The 19,930-nt window shown below is 43.3% G+C and overlaps 1 protein-coding gene across 3 annotated transcripts in view; it reads left to right on the top strand.

The window, feature by feature from the left end:
• Nucleotides 1-19,930, top strand: part of WASHC3 (WASH complex subunit 3) — a 69,141-nt gene that overhangs the window by 32,698 nt on the left and 16,513 nt on the right. For 2 of the 3 annotated variants that reach the window (XM_078674660.1, XM_078674643.1), the window contains one exon: nucleotides 621-722. In XM_078674660.1, the coding sequence (XP_078530786.1) occupies nucleotides 621-722 (102 nt within the window). The remainder of the gene's footprint in view (nucleotides 1-620; nucleotides 723-19,930) is intronic. The other variant, XM_078674650.1, reaches the window with a different exon arrangement.

Genomic DNA, 19,930 nt, shown 5'->3' with positions numbered 1-19,930 from the left:
CAAGTATACAGACTGATAAGTGGCAGGCTGAAAGTAGAAGCCTTGAAGAAAAGCAGCTGTGTCGTCCACTGAAAAGAACCTTACAACCATAGTCTATTTTCATCTACGAACTAATGTGTTCTGCAAATATATTTACTTATTTCTGAACTTCAAAGTGGTGCATCATGGTTGTTGACGGGCTGAATCTCAGAGACCAGACTACAGTAGCAAGCAAGCTCTACACTGATTGTTGTTGGCTCAGCATTTGTATCTAAAATCTTTTTATGTTCCCCAGTAACTGCATGTATGTCAAAACGTTATCTGCTATACACCTATGTGGCCCCTTAAATCATAACATGGGATCATCTCAAAATGTTTACAAGCAGGAATTAATTTCTGGAATGTAAATTTTTCTCTGCACGGATTTAATAGATATGGAGCTTGCACCCATTTCACTTGAGGAATATTAAAAATAGCTTACATTTCTGTAGACAGTGAAAAAAAATTCCCAGACAGGTGTCTCTCCAGGGCCCCCCTTGGAAAGTTTACCAGTACCCTGGTAAGCAAGTGCTCCTTAGGAAATTTTAACTTAATCTAACATTACATGATGAACAATTCTAATATTTTTATTTTTATTTTAGCAGGACATAGTAAATGATACTAAAACAGAAACCCAGTATGAAAATGTGACTACTGTTGCAAAGGATCCTAGGTATGCCAGATATCTCAAGATGGTCCAAGTGGTAAGTTACTTGTTTATTGAGATTATAACTGCTGCTCTTGTTGATTTTGCTGTGTTCAGGGTGCTCTGCCTTTCGCCCACATACTAGCACTTTAAAAATTATAGGGAGTACTTCATCTCCCTTCACACATTACCCAGATATTTCGTTCTAACAATTTTTTAATAGTGTTTTAAATGCGTTTTTAACCATCTCGCTGCTGTTTGCTTACTTTGTACATGTACTGTATTACTCTTGTGAGGTCCGCGTCTCACCGGTAGTCCTCCTTCGCTATTTGAAGGCTCCGGGTGAGCGCCATTTTTGTTGACGCGCTAGTTGTTCTGTCCTGCTATGTAAGAGGACAGATGCTAGTGTGCAGCGCGCGCCGGAGGCGTGCCAGAGGCAAGCCCGTCTGCACCCTGCCACGCCCAGCGGCCAGAGGGCCTGTTCAAAATCTTGTGAGTAACACTAAATTGATAAGCTACACTGCCACTGATTTAAAGCTATTTAGACATAGTCTTTCTCTCAAGTGTAAGATATGTGTTTTTCCCATGCATGGCTTCAAATGTCCTCACTGTGGGTTTTCACTAGGCGCGATGCTCAAAAGTAAGACAGTTCTTGGAGCAGGTCCTCAGGGCGGAATGAGTTGTAAAATGTTACCGACTCCTGCTCGCCATTGCCTTCATTTTTGGAGCATTAACTGTAGGTCCCTCTCCAAACATAAAGATTACATTTTTGACATTTTGTCAACGCGGAGAAACCTGACTTTCTGTTTCTCACTGAAACATGGCTGCATGCCAGTTCAGGACCCGACGTTGCTATCGCCCTCCCTCCCTCCTGACTATGTTATTGTCAGGAAGGACAGAGATATAGGAAAAGGTCGAGGTATTGCAGTGATTTTTAAAGCTATTTATTGCTGCAAACCTGAAGCTCTGCCTCTCCAAGGTTGCGAAGCCACTCAGTTCAAACTAGCAGTTAACCCTCAGCTGACCCTATCTGGCCTCCTGGTCTACCGTCCCCCGGGGAACCCAGGTTTATGGGCAGCTTCCTTTTCTGATTTTATCACCCCTCTCCTGTCGTCTCCACGTTCTTTCCGTGTTCCTCCAAGGGTGACTTAGTGATTCCCAGATTTAAGTTGGTGAGAATGGGCGGCCGCTCTTTCTCCCACTTAGGCCCTAAGATTTGGAATTCCTTGCCTACTTCATTGAAAACTGAAACCATCTATTTCAACTTTCGAAAGGACCTCAAGACATGGCTTTTTCTGCAATAAGCAGCATTTTGTTCTCTTTTCACCAATTAGACTATCCCCTGGCGCCGGTAAACCCTGTATGGGTAGCTGTGCGCCTTAAAAGTTAAATAAATAAATTGTGTATTTTTATTTGAAAATAAAATGGTAAGTACAAGGCTTCTTTTAATGTGGGTGCTACAACAACCAGGGGTTATTGGGCTCTGTACTGTGTGTGTGCTGGTAGGAACTACTGGTGTCTCATGGCTACGTTTGCTATTTCAGTCCAGTTAGGTTAATTCCTTTTAGGTACTTCATACTCCTGAGCTAGTCAAGGCTCACACTAGCAGATTTTAGGGGTTAGAAACACTCCATAAATGCAATGTCAAGACCGTGCTATATTTTCAGCATAAAAATTTCATTTAACGTGGGCTCTGTGGGCACTGTTATCTCAAGTGGCTGTATTTAGGTTGACTTGAAACTTCAGGACCTATTGGGTGTTTCATTATGTTGTTTGCACATAGCTCTTTTTGATACTTTAGTGAACGAGACAGAGATATCAGTCAGAAATAACACCCTGTAGCTATGCCTTGATATATTTGACCCTCTGTATCAGTGGCTCAGGCTTTGGGTGCAACACTGGACTGGTGAGTGGACTTGGCAATCAGTTGCTGAGTTTCCGGTCATAAAATTAATAAGTCCATGAAACTAGAATTTCACCACCTACTAGTGTCCCATACGGTCTAGTCAGTGGTTGAGAGCAAATTTCTTTTAGAATCATATTGTCAAAATTTACAGTGACTGGCAGTGCGGTTACTAGGTGAACTCGCTTTAATACGACTGCAACATTCATAGTCGCTCCTCGGCAGGTGCAACATCGGAAATCTCTATTTCGCAGGTACTCTTTCACTACAAATACAGCAGGTGTCTCTACATTTAACAGACATTACATCGCATGCAAGTACAGGTACAAACTTAAAAAATAAAAATATGTTCTCAGCATCATCTGTATGTTGCAAAGTCACCCCTTTGTGGGTGGTCACCCCCAATTTTACTTTTTCGTGGGACTCACTTGCTGGCAATTTGGAACTCTTAACAAAGGGATACTGCTATTGAGTGCCCAGTGTATATGCTCTGATATGAAATTGTCTTAGAGCCCCATTTGGCATATTTCATTTTACTATAAGCACAATTCATATGGTGTAAAAACTATAGTTAAGGCATGTAAAATTAGTGTTAGATGTGGACTGAGGCAGTGCCATCCACTTTGTAACCCTGAAAACATGACACAGGCCTGGTCCCTGCAAAATCCCATGGTTGCAGATAGACTTGTAAAAAAACTCTTACAGACTTCAAAACCCACTTCCAAGTGCTAAATAAGTCACTCTCAAAATTACCTTATTGATATAAGGGAGGGTGCCTATAAGTGGTACATGTCTAAATACATGTCAGCATATATCTAAAGTGGATAAATAACCAAAAGCTATTTTCCTTGTATTGGGTTTTGCTGCTCCCATAAGAAATAGTTTTGAAGCAGATTAGATCATTATCTCTTTATTATCCAGTAGAAAACTGCTACAGAAAAAAGTTCAAGAACGTTTCATACCTGTTTTTAAAAATCCAGTTCTTTGGGAAAGTCAGATTAATTTTATAACTGGTTAGAAAATATAATTTTCCGAAAAGTACTGTTTATTTGCCTGAAACAGTCTTAATCTGCAGATGCTGCCCCACCTGTGATGCAACAAGAAATTCCCCAGAGGGTCTGCAGAATAGACCACGTTGATTGACAAGTCGACCTGAATGGGCAGGAATGGTTTATCTGACCTCAGCAGATTATTCAGACTGGTCGCTACTGCCCCTACTGTTGGTGCAACAGTATCAAATTCTGTATGACAGGCCAGTCAGAGGCACATGTAAAATGTTTGTGCACAGGCGCAGATCACAGTTAAGTATGTATCCCCTGTCTGGTTACTGCAGAAGAACCTGGTTTATTTTTATTAGACTTCTCTCATTTTAAGTTGGTGGGTGAGTGTGTGTGTATGTATGTGGATATGGTTGTGTGTGTGTGTGTGTGTGTGTGTGTGTGTATATGTATTTGCACACACACACACACATACGTTAAAGGGACGTTCTAGTTCGGTAAAAATGTGAGTTAAAACATACCATTTTAAACAAAACCACTGAAATTCACCATTTATAGTTTTCTCAAGTGAAAATGTGAGTTAAAACATACCGTTTTGAACAAACAAAACCACTGAAATTCATCATTTATAGTTATCTCAAGTAACTGTAACTTGTGCCTTAATGTAACTAGAACTTGTGCCCTCGCTATGCCCAGTTTTGTTATCAATAATATAATTACAGATGTTGCAGTCGTGTTATCAATGATTCGGTGTAAATCCCTTCAGTTGTTCTTCAGATATTAGTGTTTAAAAAGAGTTGCTGAGAAGGGTTTAAAGGGTTAATTTTTTTGTATACCTCTGCTGCTCTAACTCATGACTTGCGGTTCCTGTCAATCACATTTTGAATTTTTAAACTAACTTGATTGCCTGGAGATCAGCTCTGAATGTTTTTTTTCAACACCTTGAAATTCTTGAGTTGGCTGTGACTTGAACGTTTTGCACCACAGAAAGATATTTCACATTGCCATCGGGAGGCCACCATCCGATGTTCCTGACCTAAGAGCAGTGCTAAGGGGTACCCAGAAGCATAAATAAAACCTGTCCTATGACCAGGAAAAAACACCAAAAACCCTGTCCAAGTTGCCCTTTTCCGTACCAAGTCAAGTGAACATGCTCTTACCCCACATCAATTCAGATAACTAATGCAAAATGTTAAGGATACCAACAACCCCCCCCCCCCCCAAATATCTATAGTCACAGTCATACATTCAGTATCAACATTTTGTCTTCATATTTGATGCTCCTAATTGTAATGTTGTACAATTTTAAAACCTCCATTTATGATTGACCTAATAGCTTACTTTATCTACTCCTTAGAGTCTAACTGTATTCTCCACATAAATCTGGGAGCAATCACTTTGTACAATATCAGTCTGAAAATTACCCTAATCTGAAGATTTCATGGGCCTATGTCTTGAAATGTTTTTATTAAAATTGGCTCATGACTCTTAGGTCACAAAAGGTTAGACAGCCATAGTGGGAATGTTATGTGCCGACATTGACTTCCATTTTGCGATTGACTCTCAAATCACTTCTGATTTAAGAGTTTCAGGCTCATGAAAAAGAAAAACAAAGGCAAACACTAACGCGCACAGCCAAATGTCCTGTGTCAAACCGCCACTGTTTAAGGCTTAAAGTCATGTGCATTAGAGATTGGCTGAGAGTAGAGGTTTTTAGAAAGATGACCTGGCTGCAAGCCAGGCCCTCCACCCAACCCTGTTCACAATGGTCATGTGCCACAGCATATCAATCAATCAATCAATCAATCACTGTATTTCTAAAGCGCGCTACATACCCGTGAGGGTCTCAAGGCGCAGGGGTGGAGGGGCTGCTACTGATCGAAGAGCCAGGTCTTGAGAAGTCTTCTGAAGGCCAACAGGTCCTGGGTCTGTCGTAGGCTGGTGGGGAGAGCGTTCCAGGTCTTGGCGGCGAGGTAGGAGAAGGATCTGCCGCCGGCGGAGGTTTTCCGGATACGGGGAACTGTGGAGAGGGCGAGGTTGGCAGAGCGGAGGCTGCGGATGGGGGTGTGGAAGCTGAGTCGGTCGTTGAGGTATGTTGGCCCGGTTTTGTGCAGTGCTGTGTGTGCGTGGATGAGGAGTTTATAGGTGATCCTCTTGTTGACGGGGAGCCAGTGTAGGCCTCTCAGGTGGGGTGTGATGTGGCTGCGTCGGGGGACTTCGAGGATCAATCGTGCCGAGGCGTTCTGGATTCGTTGTAGTCGTCTCAGGAGCTTGGTGGTAGTTCCTGAGTACAGGGCGTTCCCATAGTCGTATGCAAGGTCTAGCTACAGACCAAGCCCTCAATCCGGCCCCTGTCACACGGCCGAAGGCCATGTGCAGTGAGCTTTAAATAATGGCCCGAGATAGGGCATAAGGCCACTCACTAAGCCCTTGTGCTCAAACACGTATGCGCCCGCCCAAAGACTATACACTGTGGATGTAGGCTACAGGCAGGAGGTGGAGCGCAGCGCCTGGGCGCTGGCAACCTATTGCACCCAACACCCGCACTGGTCACTGGCGCATATGGTGGGTCCTTAACACTGTCTGAGTTGGATTGCCTAAGAGAATGCAGAGGTCTGCTCACTATAGTCCTTCATCCCTGAGGTGGTCAGTGAGCTGGGCCAGGATCCACTAGCCACACTCCCCAATTCAGAGCTGCCTTTCCTGGGATGATGTCACTGCTCCATGCTTTTTTTCCAATGAGGGCAAAGTGGGGAGTCTAATGTGAGGGAGCAGTGACAAGGGTTTGAGGGGCCATGAATTATGCCATGCTTTGCCTCTGGAGGTGACTATCTAGAGCCCAGCCAGGAAAAGGAAAATATGTCTTACAGGAAGGAATGAAACCAAACTTGCTGAACAGTTGCAGGGCCAGTTGCTGGCTATTTTGAGCGAGGTCCATGGTATACTGACAAGATGTAATACTGAGCATTTATACTTGGTTTATGATGTCTGTTTTTACCCTAATCCTCTGCTGTTTCCTGAAACCTTGTTAATGTGTGTTTGACAATATTGGTTTGTTTTTGAAATTGTTCTTATGTAAACTGCTCCTTTTTTTGCAGTATGCAACGGTTCTTTTTTAAAAGCTCTCAGCTATCTGTTGGGTCTTACTTGTGCTATATGAAACTGCAAAAATAAGAATTACAGCTGCCAATTATTGACACATTTCCTTGTGAATCGTAGGTGTTGGAAATGGCCCTTTCTAGAGTGCTTTCCCTCTACTTTTTGCTTTTGTCCGGGGAGTGGGGGGGGGACCTTCACCTGTGCATTCCTGATAGACGGCCATAAACTAGGGGCATTTGGGGGAAACTGCAGACCTCTGACACTGAGGGGCTTTCCTGGGATGGATAAGAGTAGGTGAATTGGCACCTGCATTCCAAGGGGCAGGGTCCTGGCCCCACTAAAGATATTGATCAAGGCTCCCAGGGTAGGGTGGCAGACCGGACCACATTTAGGCCTTTTGAACTGATCTCATCTTCAAAGGCCATTGTGGGTATAACTAATGCTGGGGCTCCCCCCTCAGGCGTTTATAGACATTTTTGGTATTGGAACCATACTATGCTCGTTCAACGCAGGTGCATCGATGAGAGGAACCATTGGGGCAGGAGGGACTGCAACTGGATTAACCGCAGACCTGTTGTCCTTCAGGAAAAGGACTATCACTTGGTGGATTTTGCCTGGATGTTGCTGGTGTGCAGCTAATTGCCAACTTTTGTGGCCCGGGTCCCTCAGCACTCTCCGAGGGCCAGTTGGCTGGCCTTCGGTCCCGAGATCCCAGGGACAGAAAGGATCTCCCCATTTCGATCAAATCATATGGACCGCACAGGGTGCGGTGGAAATTGGTGGAAGCTGTCGTCGGTTGGGACAAGGACTGTCCTGACGTTTGCAGTAATCACACTGTGCAGAGGAGTGTGCTTGTAAAGATCAGCGGCCCACCTGGGGTGCTGTAACACGAGGATTTAAAGGAGTACTGAATAAGTTTGGCAAGTCCGAGGGACTCAAGCTTGCATCCGGAAGCTAGTGCTAGTTCTCACTTTGTAGTATGTGGTGTTTGGGGACTTTTGTCGAATCTGCAGACCCAAGTCGGAAGCCTGGACTGTCTCCGACTCCAGATCGGGAGGACGACAGTGCCTGACACTCGGCCGCCAGGTCTTCTAGCGCCCCCACCCCCAGACCCAGGCCTCAAGGTACTCTGTTGTTGGTAACATCTTGACTGGACCCGAGGAGTCTTGTTGTGCCTTGTGTGTACCCACAGCTGGCTGACAGGAGCAACTGCGGCTCGCACCTTCGCGTTAGGGCGGGGACATTTCGTCAAATTAGCAGGGGGCCAGCTTCTGGTTTTGCAGTCTTTTGCCTATGGGTACGGGGGGGGGGACAGTGATCCTGCTCTCATCAAGGTGCCACAGGGTGCCTTGACAGCCTAATCTGGAAGGATGAAACTAAGTAACTGTTTCCTTTTGCTTTAGGTGGTCCTGACAATCTAATCCAAGCAACGCCAGCGTGTGCAACGTGTATTGTTGGCTGGTGTAGTTTGAGTGGCTATGGGGCTGGGTCATGAGGCGTAACCATAACCTGTGGTTTCTTGATCATTACAACTGTACCGGGAATGCAATATTTGGGAATGTCATGATTTATGCTAATGTGATAGTAAGAAAGTGAAATACCTGTGAACAGCCGGCATATATGTTTGTTGTTTTTGATGTGGGAGGTATCTCTTGGATCCTGAACGCCCTGGAGAAAAAAGGCACATGGGTTTATGCCGCTTGTGAGACCGAGTGGATAACGGAGCAAGTGAATTCCTATGTTCATCACGTTCTGCTGCTAATGGGAGAGTTTGACAATTGCATATAACTGTAAAGCATACATCCAATATGTATGTCATTTGGATTTCAATGTGTGTGTGTATAATACAAAGATCAGTGTTGTATACTTATGGTGTGGAGACTTTTTGTAGTGTACTCAGTGTGTTGTGAGGGTGGTACTGTGCCAATACTTTACACTGTACACTTTCCTGAGGATAAGCCTGACTGCTCTGTGGCACGCTACCAGAGGGTGAGCACAGGTTATTTGTTTGTATTCAACACACATATCCAATCATTATAAGATGAGCACCATATATTTTTGGAGATATTACTAGCCACACTAGGCCTAATCCTATTGTTATGATATCAATAGTATGCACCCTGTGGACAATTCCGAATCTAACCATACCCCACCCCCACAGAGAAAGAGAGAGCACCCTTATGTGGAGCAACACACTGTCTGCTCCAGTCCACCATAGCAATCCTGATAATACAATCCCACACATTCTTTAGTTATGTTATATGCTCTTTTATAGCGCACGATTCACCCTGGGGCATCTTGGCGCTGCCTAGAGAAAAAAAGACAATAGCGGAAAGTCAGGTCGGCAGCTATTTTAAAACAGAAAGGCTTTTAGTTGTTTCCTAAAGGTGCTGTAATTCGGAGTTTCCCACAAGGCCATGGGCAGTCTATTCCAGTAATTTGGAGCAAGATACGAAAAGGCTTTGCCCCCAGTGCGGCTCAAGCGTATACGAGGGATCTGTAGAAGTCCTAATGTACCAGATCTCAGATTTCTACCTGGTACGTATTTTACCAGTTTCTTTCGTAGATAGTAAGGGCCTCTACCATTTAGAGCATAATAGGTAAGGCAGCATATTTAAAATAAGGATCTCTTCCTTACTGGTAGCCAATGCAGTTCTCTTATTAAGGGTTCAGAGGGGGAGCCAGCTGACATGTTTAAAATCATTCTGGCAGCTGTATTCTGAATCACCTGTAATTTATTTAGCACAGTCTCATCCGCTTATGCCAGCAGGGTATTGCCATAGTCTAAACGACTAATCACCATTGCTTGTACCAAGGTACTGCGATAATGAGTAGGCAAGTATGGGAGAATTTTTTACGAAGTAGTCGTAGGCTATAATAGCAGGTGCTCGTCGTGGCTGTTATGTGATCCTTCATTGTTAGCGATTGGTCCAGTTTTAGTCCAAGATTATTGACACTTTGTTTGGGGACAGGGGCTACACCCAACTGTGAAGGCCACCATTCGTTTGACCAGGCCGCCAAAGCTTTCCCCAGTAGCATAACTTCAGTTTTTCCAGGATTCAACTGGAGACAGTTATCAGTCATCCAGTTGGAGATTGCCAATATACCAATGGAGAAACAGACTTTGTCAGATTCTGGATTAGGGCCGATGGTGAACATAAACTCCTAGCCGCTGTAGCGACTGGAGCCATGCGGGTAAATCCAATGTCAAATGTATTGTGCTTTTGGCATAAAGTAAACTTATAAAGTAGCACCGCTAGTCAGTGTCATAAATCACAGGTGAGTGATCCTTCGACTATCACTCCAACTCACACACTAAATCCGCACCGCTATACAGTGTGACAGATATCAGCCCAGTCCGTATGGAAAACTCCCGCACACATGCGCACTCAGCACCCTAATTTGGTGTTACTGGTACCCAGCAGGTCTATGGATAACACCCTGCGGAGTCCGTGGCCCCAGCCTCCCTCCACCATCTAGTTCACCTCGATTGTCCTATGGCTCCGAAGGGAAGATAACCAGCCCCTCCTCCCGGATACTAGGCCACATGCAGCCGAAGTCACACTTAGTCTGGGTCCTCGGGAAGCAGGGGGGCTATGTAGCAAGTTTTAATTTGGAAGTAGACATAAACAAGCGGATTCTAGCAGCCACTCGGGAAGTTCACCCACAGGTCTCAAAACACCATGGAGTCACGAAGTCTCTTGACCCTCTTCCGATTTTCTCGGAAGCATTCCTTCAACCCAGTCAATCTCTCTCGCTACTACCTGGCTCCACAATGTCTTCGGTAGGGGCCAGGTGTGGACAGGGCAGTTGGTCCGCCGCAATGCGGGTCAAAGGGGAACAGCAGATGAATGGTAAGTAACAAAGGGGAGCCTCTCGATAGGAGACATCCCGACCGGTACACGTTGATCAGGGTTGTGCCTAGGCCATCTGGGCACATCGTCTGGTGCACGTTGGTAATGGTAGCAACAGACACCTCATGTCTCAAACACGAAGAGTTGCAAATTCCGTACCTCTCTGGAAATGAGGCACACTGACTGGTGCACATTGAGATGGGTTGCACCAAGCAATTCTGGTCACACACAGTTAAGAGTTGCAAATGCCGTACCTCCCTGGAAATAAGGTACAACGTCCAGTGCACGATGATACAGGTTGCCCAAGACCAGTCAGATCACACACACAGGCGCAAGTTCAGCATAGCCACATGAGGTTGAATGAGGCACTACTACGGGTACACCCCCACCTCCCAGGGTTGCACTCTGTTAATCGGACACTGCATGCAATTGTCACAAGTGAGGTTACACTAACCTGATCCGCCGGATACAGCAGGAGCGATGTAAGGAGCTAGTTTTCCTTCTCCCCTATATGGAACTACAGGAGAGTAATAGCACACTCACCAAGCAGCACCACAATTGGGGAAGGGGAAAAAAGGGACAAAGGAAACAATAAAGTTGCGGCAGTCAGTGAGCGCTCTCTTGCACAGGCGCGGAGTAGAGCAGACTTCTCTCTGTCTAGGCTTTCCGTGCTCCCTGTACAAAGATATAACGCATAGAAATCAATACACACTCACCCTTGCACACTCTATCAATATATGTATGTGTGAACGTTACACTTACATTTAAGACTGCTGCATATTCCATAAAGAAAAAATATGGTTCAAAAGTAGAAAAAAGAAAGAAAAGAAATCAAACAAGGACTCTATCACTTAGGCAGACAGTGATAGAGTATTCACTTATCATAGTTATCGGAACCTAATATCACAGTACTTATCTGTTACCAGGCCGTTCTCTGGTAATGCAAATCCAATGTAGGAAGGAATACGTAATCCCTGGAACAGTTAGAGCACACGTAATATCTAATCCGAGCCCTCAACAGCTCAATAGGGCTACACGGGTTGAATTGACCTTCACAACAAAATAAGTAATACTCCCAGCTGGTAATAAGGTGCTACTGGGCTTAAAAATCATACAGCAGATCTCCAGATCCTAAGTGAGGACGTCAAGCGTTCAATATTGTTGCATTCACAGCAAGCAGGAAATGTATTCACCCCAAATGGCAAGAAATAAATTCACCAGCGCATCTCAGCGCAAAGTTTCCTGAGACGCGTCTTTTGAAAGCAAGACGCTGCAGATTTATTGATTTCTTCCAGCAAGCGCAGGTCGAAACAGGAAACACTCTTCGCGTCTCCCGATGCCGGCGAGTGCTAAGGCGAAGGTTTCCAAGAATAATTAAACGCTCCACTCATTAAACAAAATACCTTTGAGAGCTTCCACTTAGCACTCCAAGCGAAAAGCGAAGGTTTGCAAGCAATAACGCTCCACGCGTTTCCCAGTGCTTGCGAAACTGAGTAAGTACAAGCTCTCTATGATCCAAAAGGGTCGAGAAACTCCGGAACTCAGGTGACAAGCACCGAATTCCAGGGCTGTTGGGAATATGTAGGTGCGGCAAAAGATAGAGATAGGACTACATCCTCCCTAGGTGTTATGGGAGATGTAGTGCATTCTTTTCCCTTAGCTTCTCACCACACCCATCCAGGTCTACCTAACCGTGACAGCAATGAGCATGACGCACAAGAAAAATGCGGACCGATAGACAAAACGGGCGGAGGGGGTTCCCGTAACCAGTAAATCCGCTCATCACCAACTAGACGCTTATGAGTGTCGGGGTCCCTGTGGTACAGGAACCAAACGCCTTGGATACGGGCAAGATTTCTGTGGTTCCACTGTACGCAATCCGGTCTCCAGGCACGAGTCTTAGTTCCACGCTCACACTGCCCTACCTTTTGGGATTCAGTAGCCAGCGTGGTACTTGAGAGGGCACCGCTCTCTAGTTCTAACCCTATTCAACTATTTGGGTTTTGAAGGGTTTCTATTCTCCTTGGAATTAGCACCCACCTTTACTTTTTTAGGATTACTTATTTACCGACCACCAGGGTCTTCCCCACAATTTATTCAGGCACTCCCAGATGTGGTGGCAGAACAGTCTTATGACAGCTTAATTTTCTGTCTTATGAGATCTCAGTTTTCACCTGGAAAATAAGAACTGCGAAACGATCAAAAACTTCCTAATGGACCCTGAAGCGGTCCAATTAACACATTTAGTTAATGACCCTACTCATAATCAAGGGCACTTACTCCATGCCATCTTTACCAATTTACCTGACTTAGTTATTGGAAACCCCCCAGATAGCATATGGTGCCATACAAACTGACCAAATTTAATCATACAGCAGAGGTATATACCAATCCTAAAATTCATCAGAATTGGGCAAAATTGGATTTAAGAGAATGAGAAAACACACTCTCCAATCCATTCCTGAAATGACTGGAGACATAACTAGCAGATACAATGGTTTCAAAACATGGATTTTAAATGCCTTTAATCTCCTGGTCCCTTTGAAACAACAAAAAATCTTCTTGCTCAAAAGTGAAAGAGCCATGGATCTCAAGAAAGCTCCTGGAACTAAAACAAGAATCCAAACAGGCAGAAAGGTTATGGAGGAAAAACGACACTAGCATAAGTAAAAACTACTATAAAAAAACATAAAAAGTACCACTATGCTATCAGAAATGCAAGAGTGAATTACTTTGCTAAGAAAATAAATAACACATCTAATTCCTCAAAAGAACTTTACAATCCGGTGAATAGTTTAATGAATCCCACCTAAACTTTACAATCCGGTGAATAGTTTAATGAATCCCACCTACACCAAATCCGGCCCACTCCCCTCAGAAGAACTCTGCTATCAACTGGCCAGTTTCTTTTAGAAAAGGTCAATAACATCCTCCATACTCTAGGAGAACGTATGGAGACTATCATACCCTCAGGTTAGGGAAATGAAAAAATTAGCAGCTTCTCTGAGATGACTATTGAGTATACACAAGCTACTCTGTCCTCTCTCAAATTGGGCACTCCTCGGGATCCGGTATCCTGTGATATTATGTTCAAAGGAAGGATGCCAGTTGTTACCATATAGACTAATATGTTCAACCAGTCATTAAAAACTGGTGAAGTTCCTCCAATGTGGAAACATGCCATTGTCAGACTACTCTTGAAAAAAACAGCAGCTGACCCATTACTGTGCGAAAACTACAGTCTAGTCACCATCTTACCAGGCCAAAGTAAAATCTTGGAGCAATTTGTAAATACATTTCTTTCCTAATACTTAGAGTCCAACGGAATTCTCCACAAACACTGATAAAAGACTTAATTGAAGGTGGCATTGGGGTTACAGCCTCAAAATAGCTAACCTCTTTACTTTACAATTTCACCTTCCAAGTAAAAGAAGAAAATAGGCAAACAAAAATGTTTCCCCTCACAATCAGAGTACCGCAGGGCTCGTCCCTTGGCCTGACACTATTCAACTTGTATGTCGCCTATCTGGTGGAGATGATAAAATCCTAAGGCTTTACTTCAATCTCCTATATGCAAATGACACACAATTTAACATTAGTCTATCCCATCAAACAGAAAATGCCCCACTTGACTGGGAGGCAGCCAGCAGCCTCAAGCTTAATGCTGATAAGACAGTCCCACTCAGTGGTTGGAAATGAACTGGACAGCTGTCTTGGGCAGTCCTCCCACCCCCAAAATGGAGGTTAAAAGCTTGGAAGTCTGGCTAGATGGAAAACTGACAATGGAAATCCAGGTCAAGAAACTGGCAGCCACATGTTTTGCCTGCTTTGCACTCTATGAAGACTCTTGAGATGGCTACCAGACCCAAAACATTGTGTGGTGATACAAGGCCTAGTTATTTCTCGACTCGACAACAGCAGTTCCTTGTACCTTGGAAGCCCTAAGTTAGTCCTGAAAAGAATGCAGGTCACACAAAATCCTGCAGCATGCATCCTCCTAAAAATACCCAAGGCACCCGTCGGCAAGGAAAACACTGGCAGCCTTGCTCTGGCTTCCAGTGAGCAAAAGAGTTAATTTCAAGACATTCTGCCTTGTGCATAAGATGGTCCATAAAAAAGGTTCTAAATTGATCCAGGATCTTTTCACTGCTTGCAATCCTCTTGAGATCGTTACACTCCACTGACAAGTTGCTACTCACAGTTCGTAGAATTAAGAAAGCTAGAGCCAGGGACCATTCCTTTGCTTACATTGCCCCGTAGCTTTGGAACTTTCTCCTGCTACAAATGAGGCAAATCGAATCAGAGCTGAAATTTAGAAAACTGCTATAGACTAGGCTGTTCCAGTAGACTTTGCATGTTAGTGGTCTTGTAGCTGGTCAGTGCTGGGAGGCCCTTCTGGGTAGCCATGCGCTTTATAAATCTAGTGAATAGAGTAGAATAGATATCACAGGTAGATGCAGGAGATCTTTGATGTCACTGAGATCTCGGTGAGAAAAGGAGGGCCGCAGATGGGGGCTTAGAGAGCACACTTCAGGGCGCCACACTTCAGTATGTCTTTAGCCCAGGCCAGCCACTATTCACTAGGAGCACGTGGGCCCCTTCAATAGCAGTAATCCTCAGTCTGCACAACAGAGTCCTCTGGCAATGTGCACCACACAGTCCGGGTTCTTCGGTCCAGCATCCCCACAAGCGTATCTCACCATTTGTTAAAGGATGGCCCCAGTAGTAATACTGTTGTGTGTCTTTGAAGTTAGGGGTGGTTTAAGGGGTTACTCTTGAACCACAGATGTCTCCCCAAAATTGTAGGCCTGTATGCCATGGGGCTGCAGAATGTAGGGGCCAACAGAGGCCATGTGTCAAAACCTCTCCTTCCAATCTATCCTGTTCTGCCCTCAAATTGCAGAAGCCTGTTGTTCTAGTGGTATACCCATGGTTTATAACTGTCACTGGGGACTCCACAGATGTCCTCCCTCGACCCCTAGGGTCCACCGCAGCCAAGCACCACAGCACCCAAGACTCTTAGAGCATAAACATTTCCATATACTATAAGTAAAAAGCAAAACCTGGATGTGTAAACCTGGATATTACGTGCACTACTGTAGGTCACTTTAAGAGTGTACACAATGTTAAAACACAAAGTGACGTGAATTTTGCAAAATCAATCAGTCTTTAAACAAAGTAAACAGATGAATCTATGTATCCATTCATCAATCAAAACGGTGAAACGTTGAATGTTACTCAGTCTGCTTAATTTCCAAAAGTTGCAGATGATGTAGATTTCATTGAAATAACTCAGGTTGCATGATAACAAAGTTACTGTAGTACAAACGGTTTCTCCCAATGCATTTTAGGCGTTACAATAGCCCTTCGTCGGGGAAATCTGAAACATCAATATCATAAATTGAGTTGAACAGCTGTATGATCAAAACATGCTGTAAAAAAGAAAATAGTACAACTGGCTCAAACGTGGGCTGGCATTTGAACGTTATGCAAAAGAGTAGAGGAACTTTGCAAAATAACTTGGTGCGCAGCGATGTGTGCTATAGAAACCTTCACCAGTGTGCGAAGAAAATGCCAAGTGTTCCCTCAGTGTGTCTTAAAACTGCCTAGAAGAGTCTCAGTCACTTATTGAAAAAGTGAATTAAAGGGAAAACCCTTGTGACATGCTAACCCAAGTGGATCATGCAAATGCGTACAAATCACCAAGATCGTACCTTTAACCGTTATTGCCCAAGGTGAACAAATGATGCGAAAGCCAAACCGCCACAAGCTGAAAATAAACAAGAAAGTCCGAAACAAAATGATAAAAACCACAGTATCACTATTCGACAAACTCCTCAAAGCTCACCATGCCAAGGAGCAGGATCCAATCCAAGGTGTGTATATTTTGGAACACAGTGCGTGAAAGTAATCCTCGGGGAAAGCAAGTGAACACATATGCGTTTACTGGATCTTATCTCAGGGGGAACATCTTTTACCATGCGGATTTTACTCCGCAGTACCCTTTCAACGCGTCTTTTAAAACGCAGGTCGTAACCACGACTTGCGCTGGAGGGCGCTACAGGACAAGGAACAATTTAATTTACTATCCAACACCTTCCCTACTGTTCGTAGGCTGGTGTTGGAATAGTAAATTAAAAAATTCCTAAGTCCGCACCCCTCCACGACTTGCGTTGTAAAAAACGCGTTGTAACGGTACGCGTGGTAAAACCATGCGTCGTACATCCTTATCTCAGTCACGAGAGCGCTGGCCGTAATGTGACTAACGTAAATCATGACCATGAAAATAGGACTATGAATAGAAACTAGTGTTCGTTTAAAAAAAAGATAGTGACATAAATAAAAACGGCATGCTCCCAAAACTGCGAGCACCAAGACCATTAAGTGAAATGAAAAACAGAAAATAATCCAATCTGCAAATCATAGCGGAATGTTAAAAAATCAGGCTCTACAGCGCTAATAGGCAGAACGAAGTTACCACAAACAAAAGGTTGCACAACTGTGCGTGACACTGCTCGTGCTACCAGCGATAGCAATTGAATAGCCGCCTAGTGAACTAATGAATGCTGACATTAGGAGTCAAACAAGATGAAGTCACTGACACATGAGTTATGTAATCCAAAGGAGCACTTGTGTTGTACAAAAGTTACGAACATGAAAACAAACAACTCATAAAATGGTGATATACAACATGACAATAATCAAGTGAATAGTCAGAATGAGACATACTCGAACTCTTAGATACCACCAGATAATTTTGACAATTCTTGCTACTCAACGTTCCTAACCTCAAAATATAGGGTCTAATGGCATTAGTGAGGTATGATTGCATAAATAAGCTGAAAAGAAATACAGGGAGTATATACAGTGATTATAGAATCAATTTCGAATGGCATTAGTGAAGTATAATTGCATAAACAAGCTGAAAAGAAATACAGGGAGTATATACAGTGATTATAGAATCAATTTCGAATGGCATTAGTGAAGTATAATTGCATAAACAAGCTGAAAAGAAATACAGGGAATACATACAGTGATTATACAATAACATTAAATAACTGACTTCATAAAGGTAAGGGTGACATCAAGAAGATGCTGGTAAGCACTCATAAGCATTAAATCATTGGATGAATTGACTTGAAACATAATAATGTAACAAATGTACAATGATTCAACAATGAAATGCCAAATATAATTTGACAAGAAAACAAGAATATAACAAAAGTTCATTTCATGAGGGTGACCTGTTGTTTTCACAAGAAACAGGACAATTAAAATGTATCATTCAAACCATTCTGTGTTAAAGTATCCAAGAATCGTATCCAGTGTGTCTCGCGTTAGTACAACAATATGGACAGTCTTTATCTGGTTGAAACTTAACTACCTCCAGAACAGCGAATTTTAACTGTGCTGTAGTGTGGTGATGTGAAAGCCAATGTTGAGATAGTGGTGAACTCAGGGTCTTGGTTCTGATTCTGCTCTTATGTTCTGTGACGCGAGTACGCAGTGATTTCTCGGTTTTCCCAACATAATAAAGACCACAGGAACACCTAATTGCATAGATAACATGTTGGCTATTGCAATCAGCAGTGAAATTAAGATTGATATATTTGCCAGACCATGGGTGGGAGATGTTCTTGCCTAATAGTACATTATTGCAATGGGAGCAGTTCAAACATTTTGTCATGCCTATTTTTGAAACATTTGTAGCTACAACAGGCAGAGAAAAAATCTCCTTCAGGTTACGTGATCTTTTGTAAGCAAATAATAGGGATTGGAAAAAATCTTTGTAAAATAGGGTTCAGCCATAATAAATCCCAGTGTTGTAATAAGATATTCTTGATCATATGGGAATGTGTAGAAAAAGTCGAAACAAACACCTCTCTACGCATCATCTGCTTCATTTGTTTCTTCAGAAGATCATTTCTGTCAAGAGGTAAAGCACGTTTTTCTGCTTTGTTTACTACTTCTCTGGGATAACCCAGAGCCAAAAATTTCTGTTTGTACTCCTGTAGTGTATTAATACATAAAACAGGATCCGAAGTGATACGCCTGACTCTGGTAAATTGTGAATAGGGTAAATTACGTTTTAAAGACCAAGGGTGAAAACTGCCGTACAGTAGAGAGTTATTGCGATCGGTGGGTTTCTTATAAATGCTGGTAGTGATCATAGTCCCCATCCGTTTTATATTGACATCCAAATAAGCGATGGACTGTGAGTTTATGTTAAACGTAAATTGGATTGTAGGTTTCTTGTTGTTCAGTTCCAAAATACGAGTTTCCAAATCCATCCGTGAACCTTGCCAGATGATTAAAAACGTAATCTATGAAACCGCGGTATAATATCATGTTGCCCATCCATCCTTCATCAGAAAGAATATGTTCCATCTCAAATTTAATCATAAAGATGTTGGCGTAGCTGGTGGCACCTGAAAAACCCACAGAGGTTCCATTAGCTTGAAGAGAAAAATGATTTTTCCATTTAAAATAACTGTGAAATAGACAAAAATGCAGCAGTTCTAGGACAACCTTGTTATCTTGTAGTTCCTCATGCCTAAGTAGTGCCCACTTAATAGTCTCTATGCCCTCTAAATGGGGGAAAGAGGTGTACAAAGCAACCACGTACACAGTACATAGCCAAACCTCTCCAATCTCTGGTATTTGAACTGCTTGCAAAAGTTGTAATAATTAAGTTGTGTCCTGCAAGTATGAGGGACCAGCCTGTACAATAGGTTGCAAGAATAAATCGAGGTAGTGTCCCAAAGGTTCATGAATAGAGCCGCAACCTAATACAATAGGTCTGAGCGGTAGATCAAAGAGATCTTTATGTAGCTTAGGTAGCATGTATAGTCCCGGTCTACGTGGGTAGCGAGTCAACAGAAATTCTTTGGTTTCCTCAGTGACCCATTTCATCTTAATGGCATGAATGAGAATGGATGTAAGCAAGGATTGAAATGATGCTGTCGGATCTTCAGGTAAAGGTAAATAAGTCGAATCATCCTGCAAAATGGCCTCAATCTTGTCCTCATAAAACCTGTGATCCATTTCCACTAATGCGCCACCCTTATCTGCCCTTGTGAAATGTAAAGCTTGATTCATCCTTTGTGATTTCAATGCTGCTTTCTCACTTTTCGACCGGTTCTGTTGTGTAGTGGGCTGTACCGGCTGGTTAGAAAGGTCTTGTTTAACAAGTGTCTCGAAAGTATCAATGATCTTGTGGCAGATAGGAGAAATAAAGGTGCTCTTTGGCTTCAATTCACGATACGTAGATTCCAGTACCTTCTTGGAATCCACGTTGAGTGTGAAAAAGAAATAACAAAGACGTAATTTCCTGGTGAATTTATGCCACGCAATCTCAGATTCTAATGGCTTTGTGTGGAAAGTGGGAACAAAAGAGCTCCCCTTATCCAAA

The sequence above is a fragment of the Lissotriton helveticus genome, chromosome 1_1, assembly GCF_964261635.1.
Source record: "Lissotriton helveticus chromosome 1_1, aLisHel1.1, whole genome shotgun sequence".
Classification (NCBI taxonomy): Eukaryota; Metazoa; Chordata; class Amphibia; order Caudata; family Salamandridae; genus Lissotriton; species Lissotriton helveticus.
The sequence above is the reverse complement of the archived record's forward strand: the minus strand, read 5'-3'. Positions and strand labels throughout refer to the sequence as shown.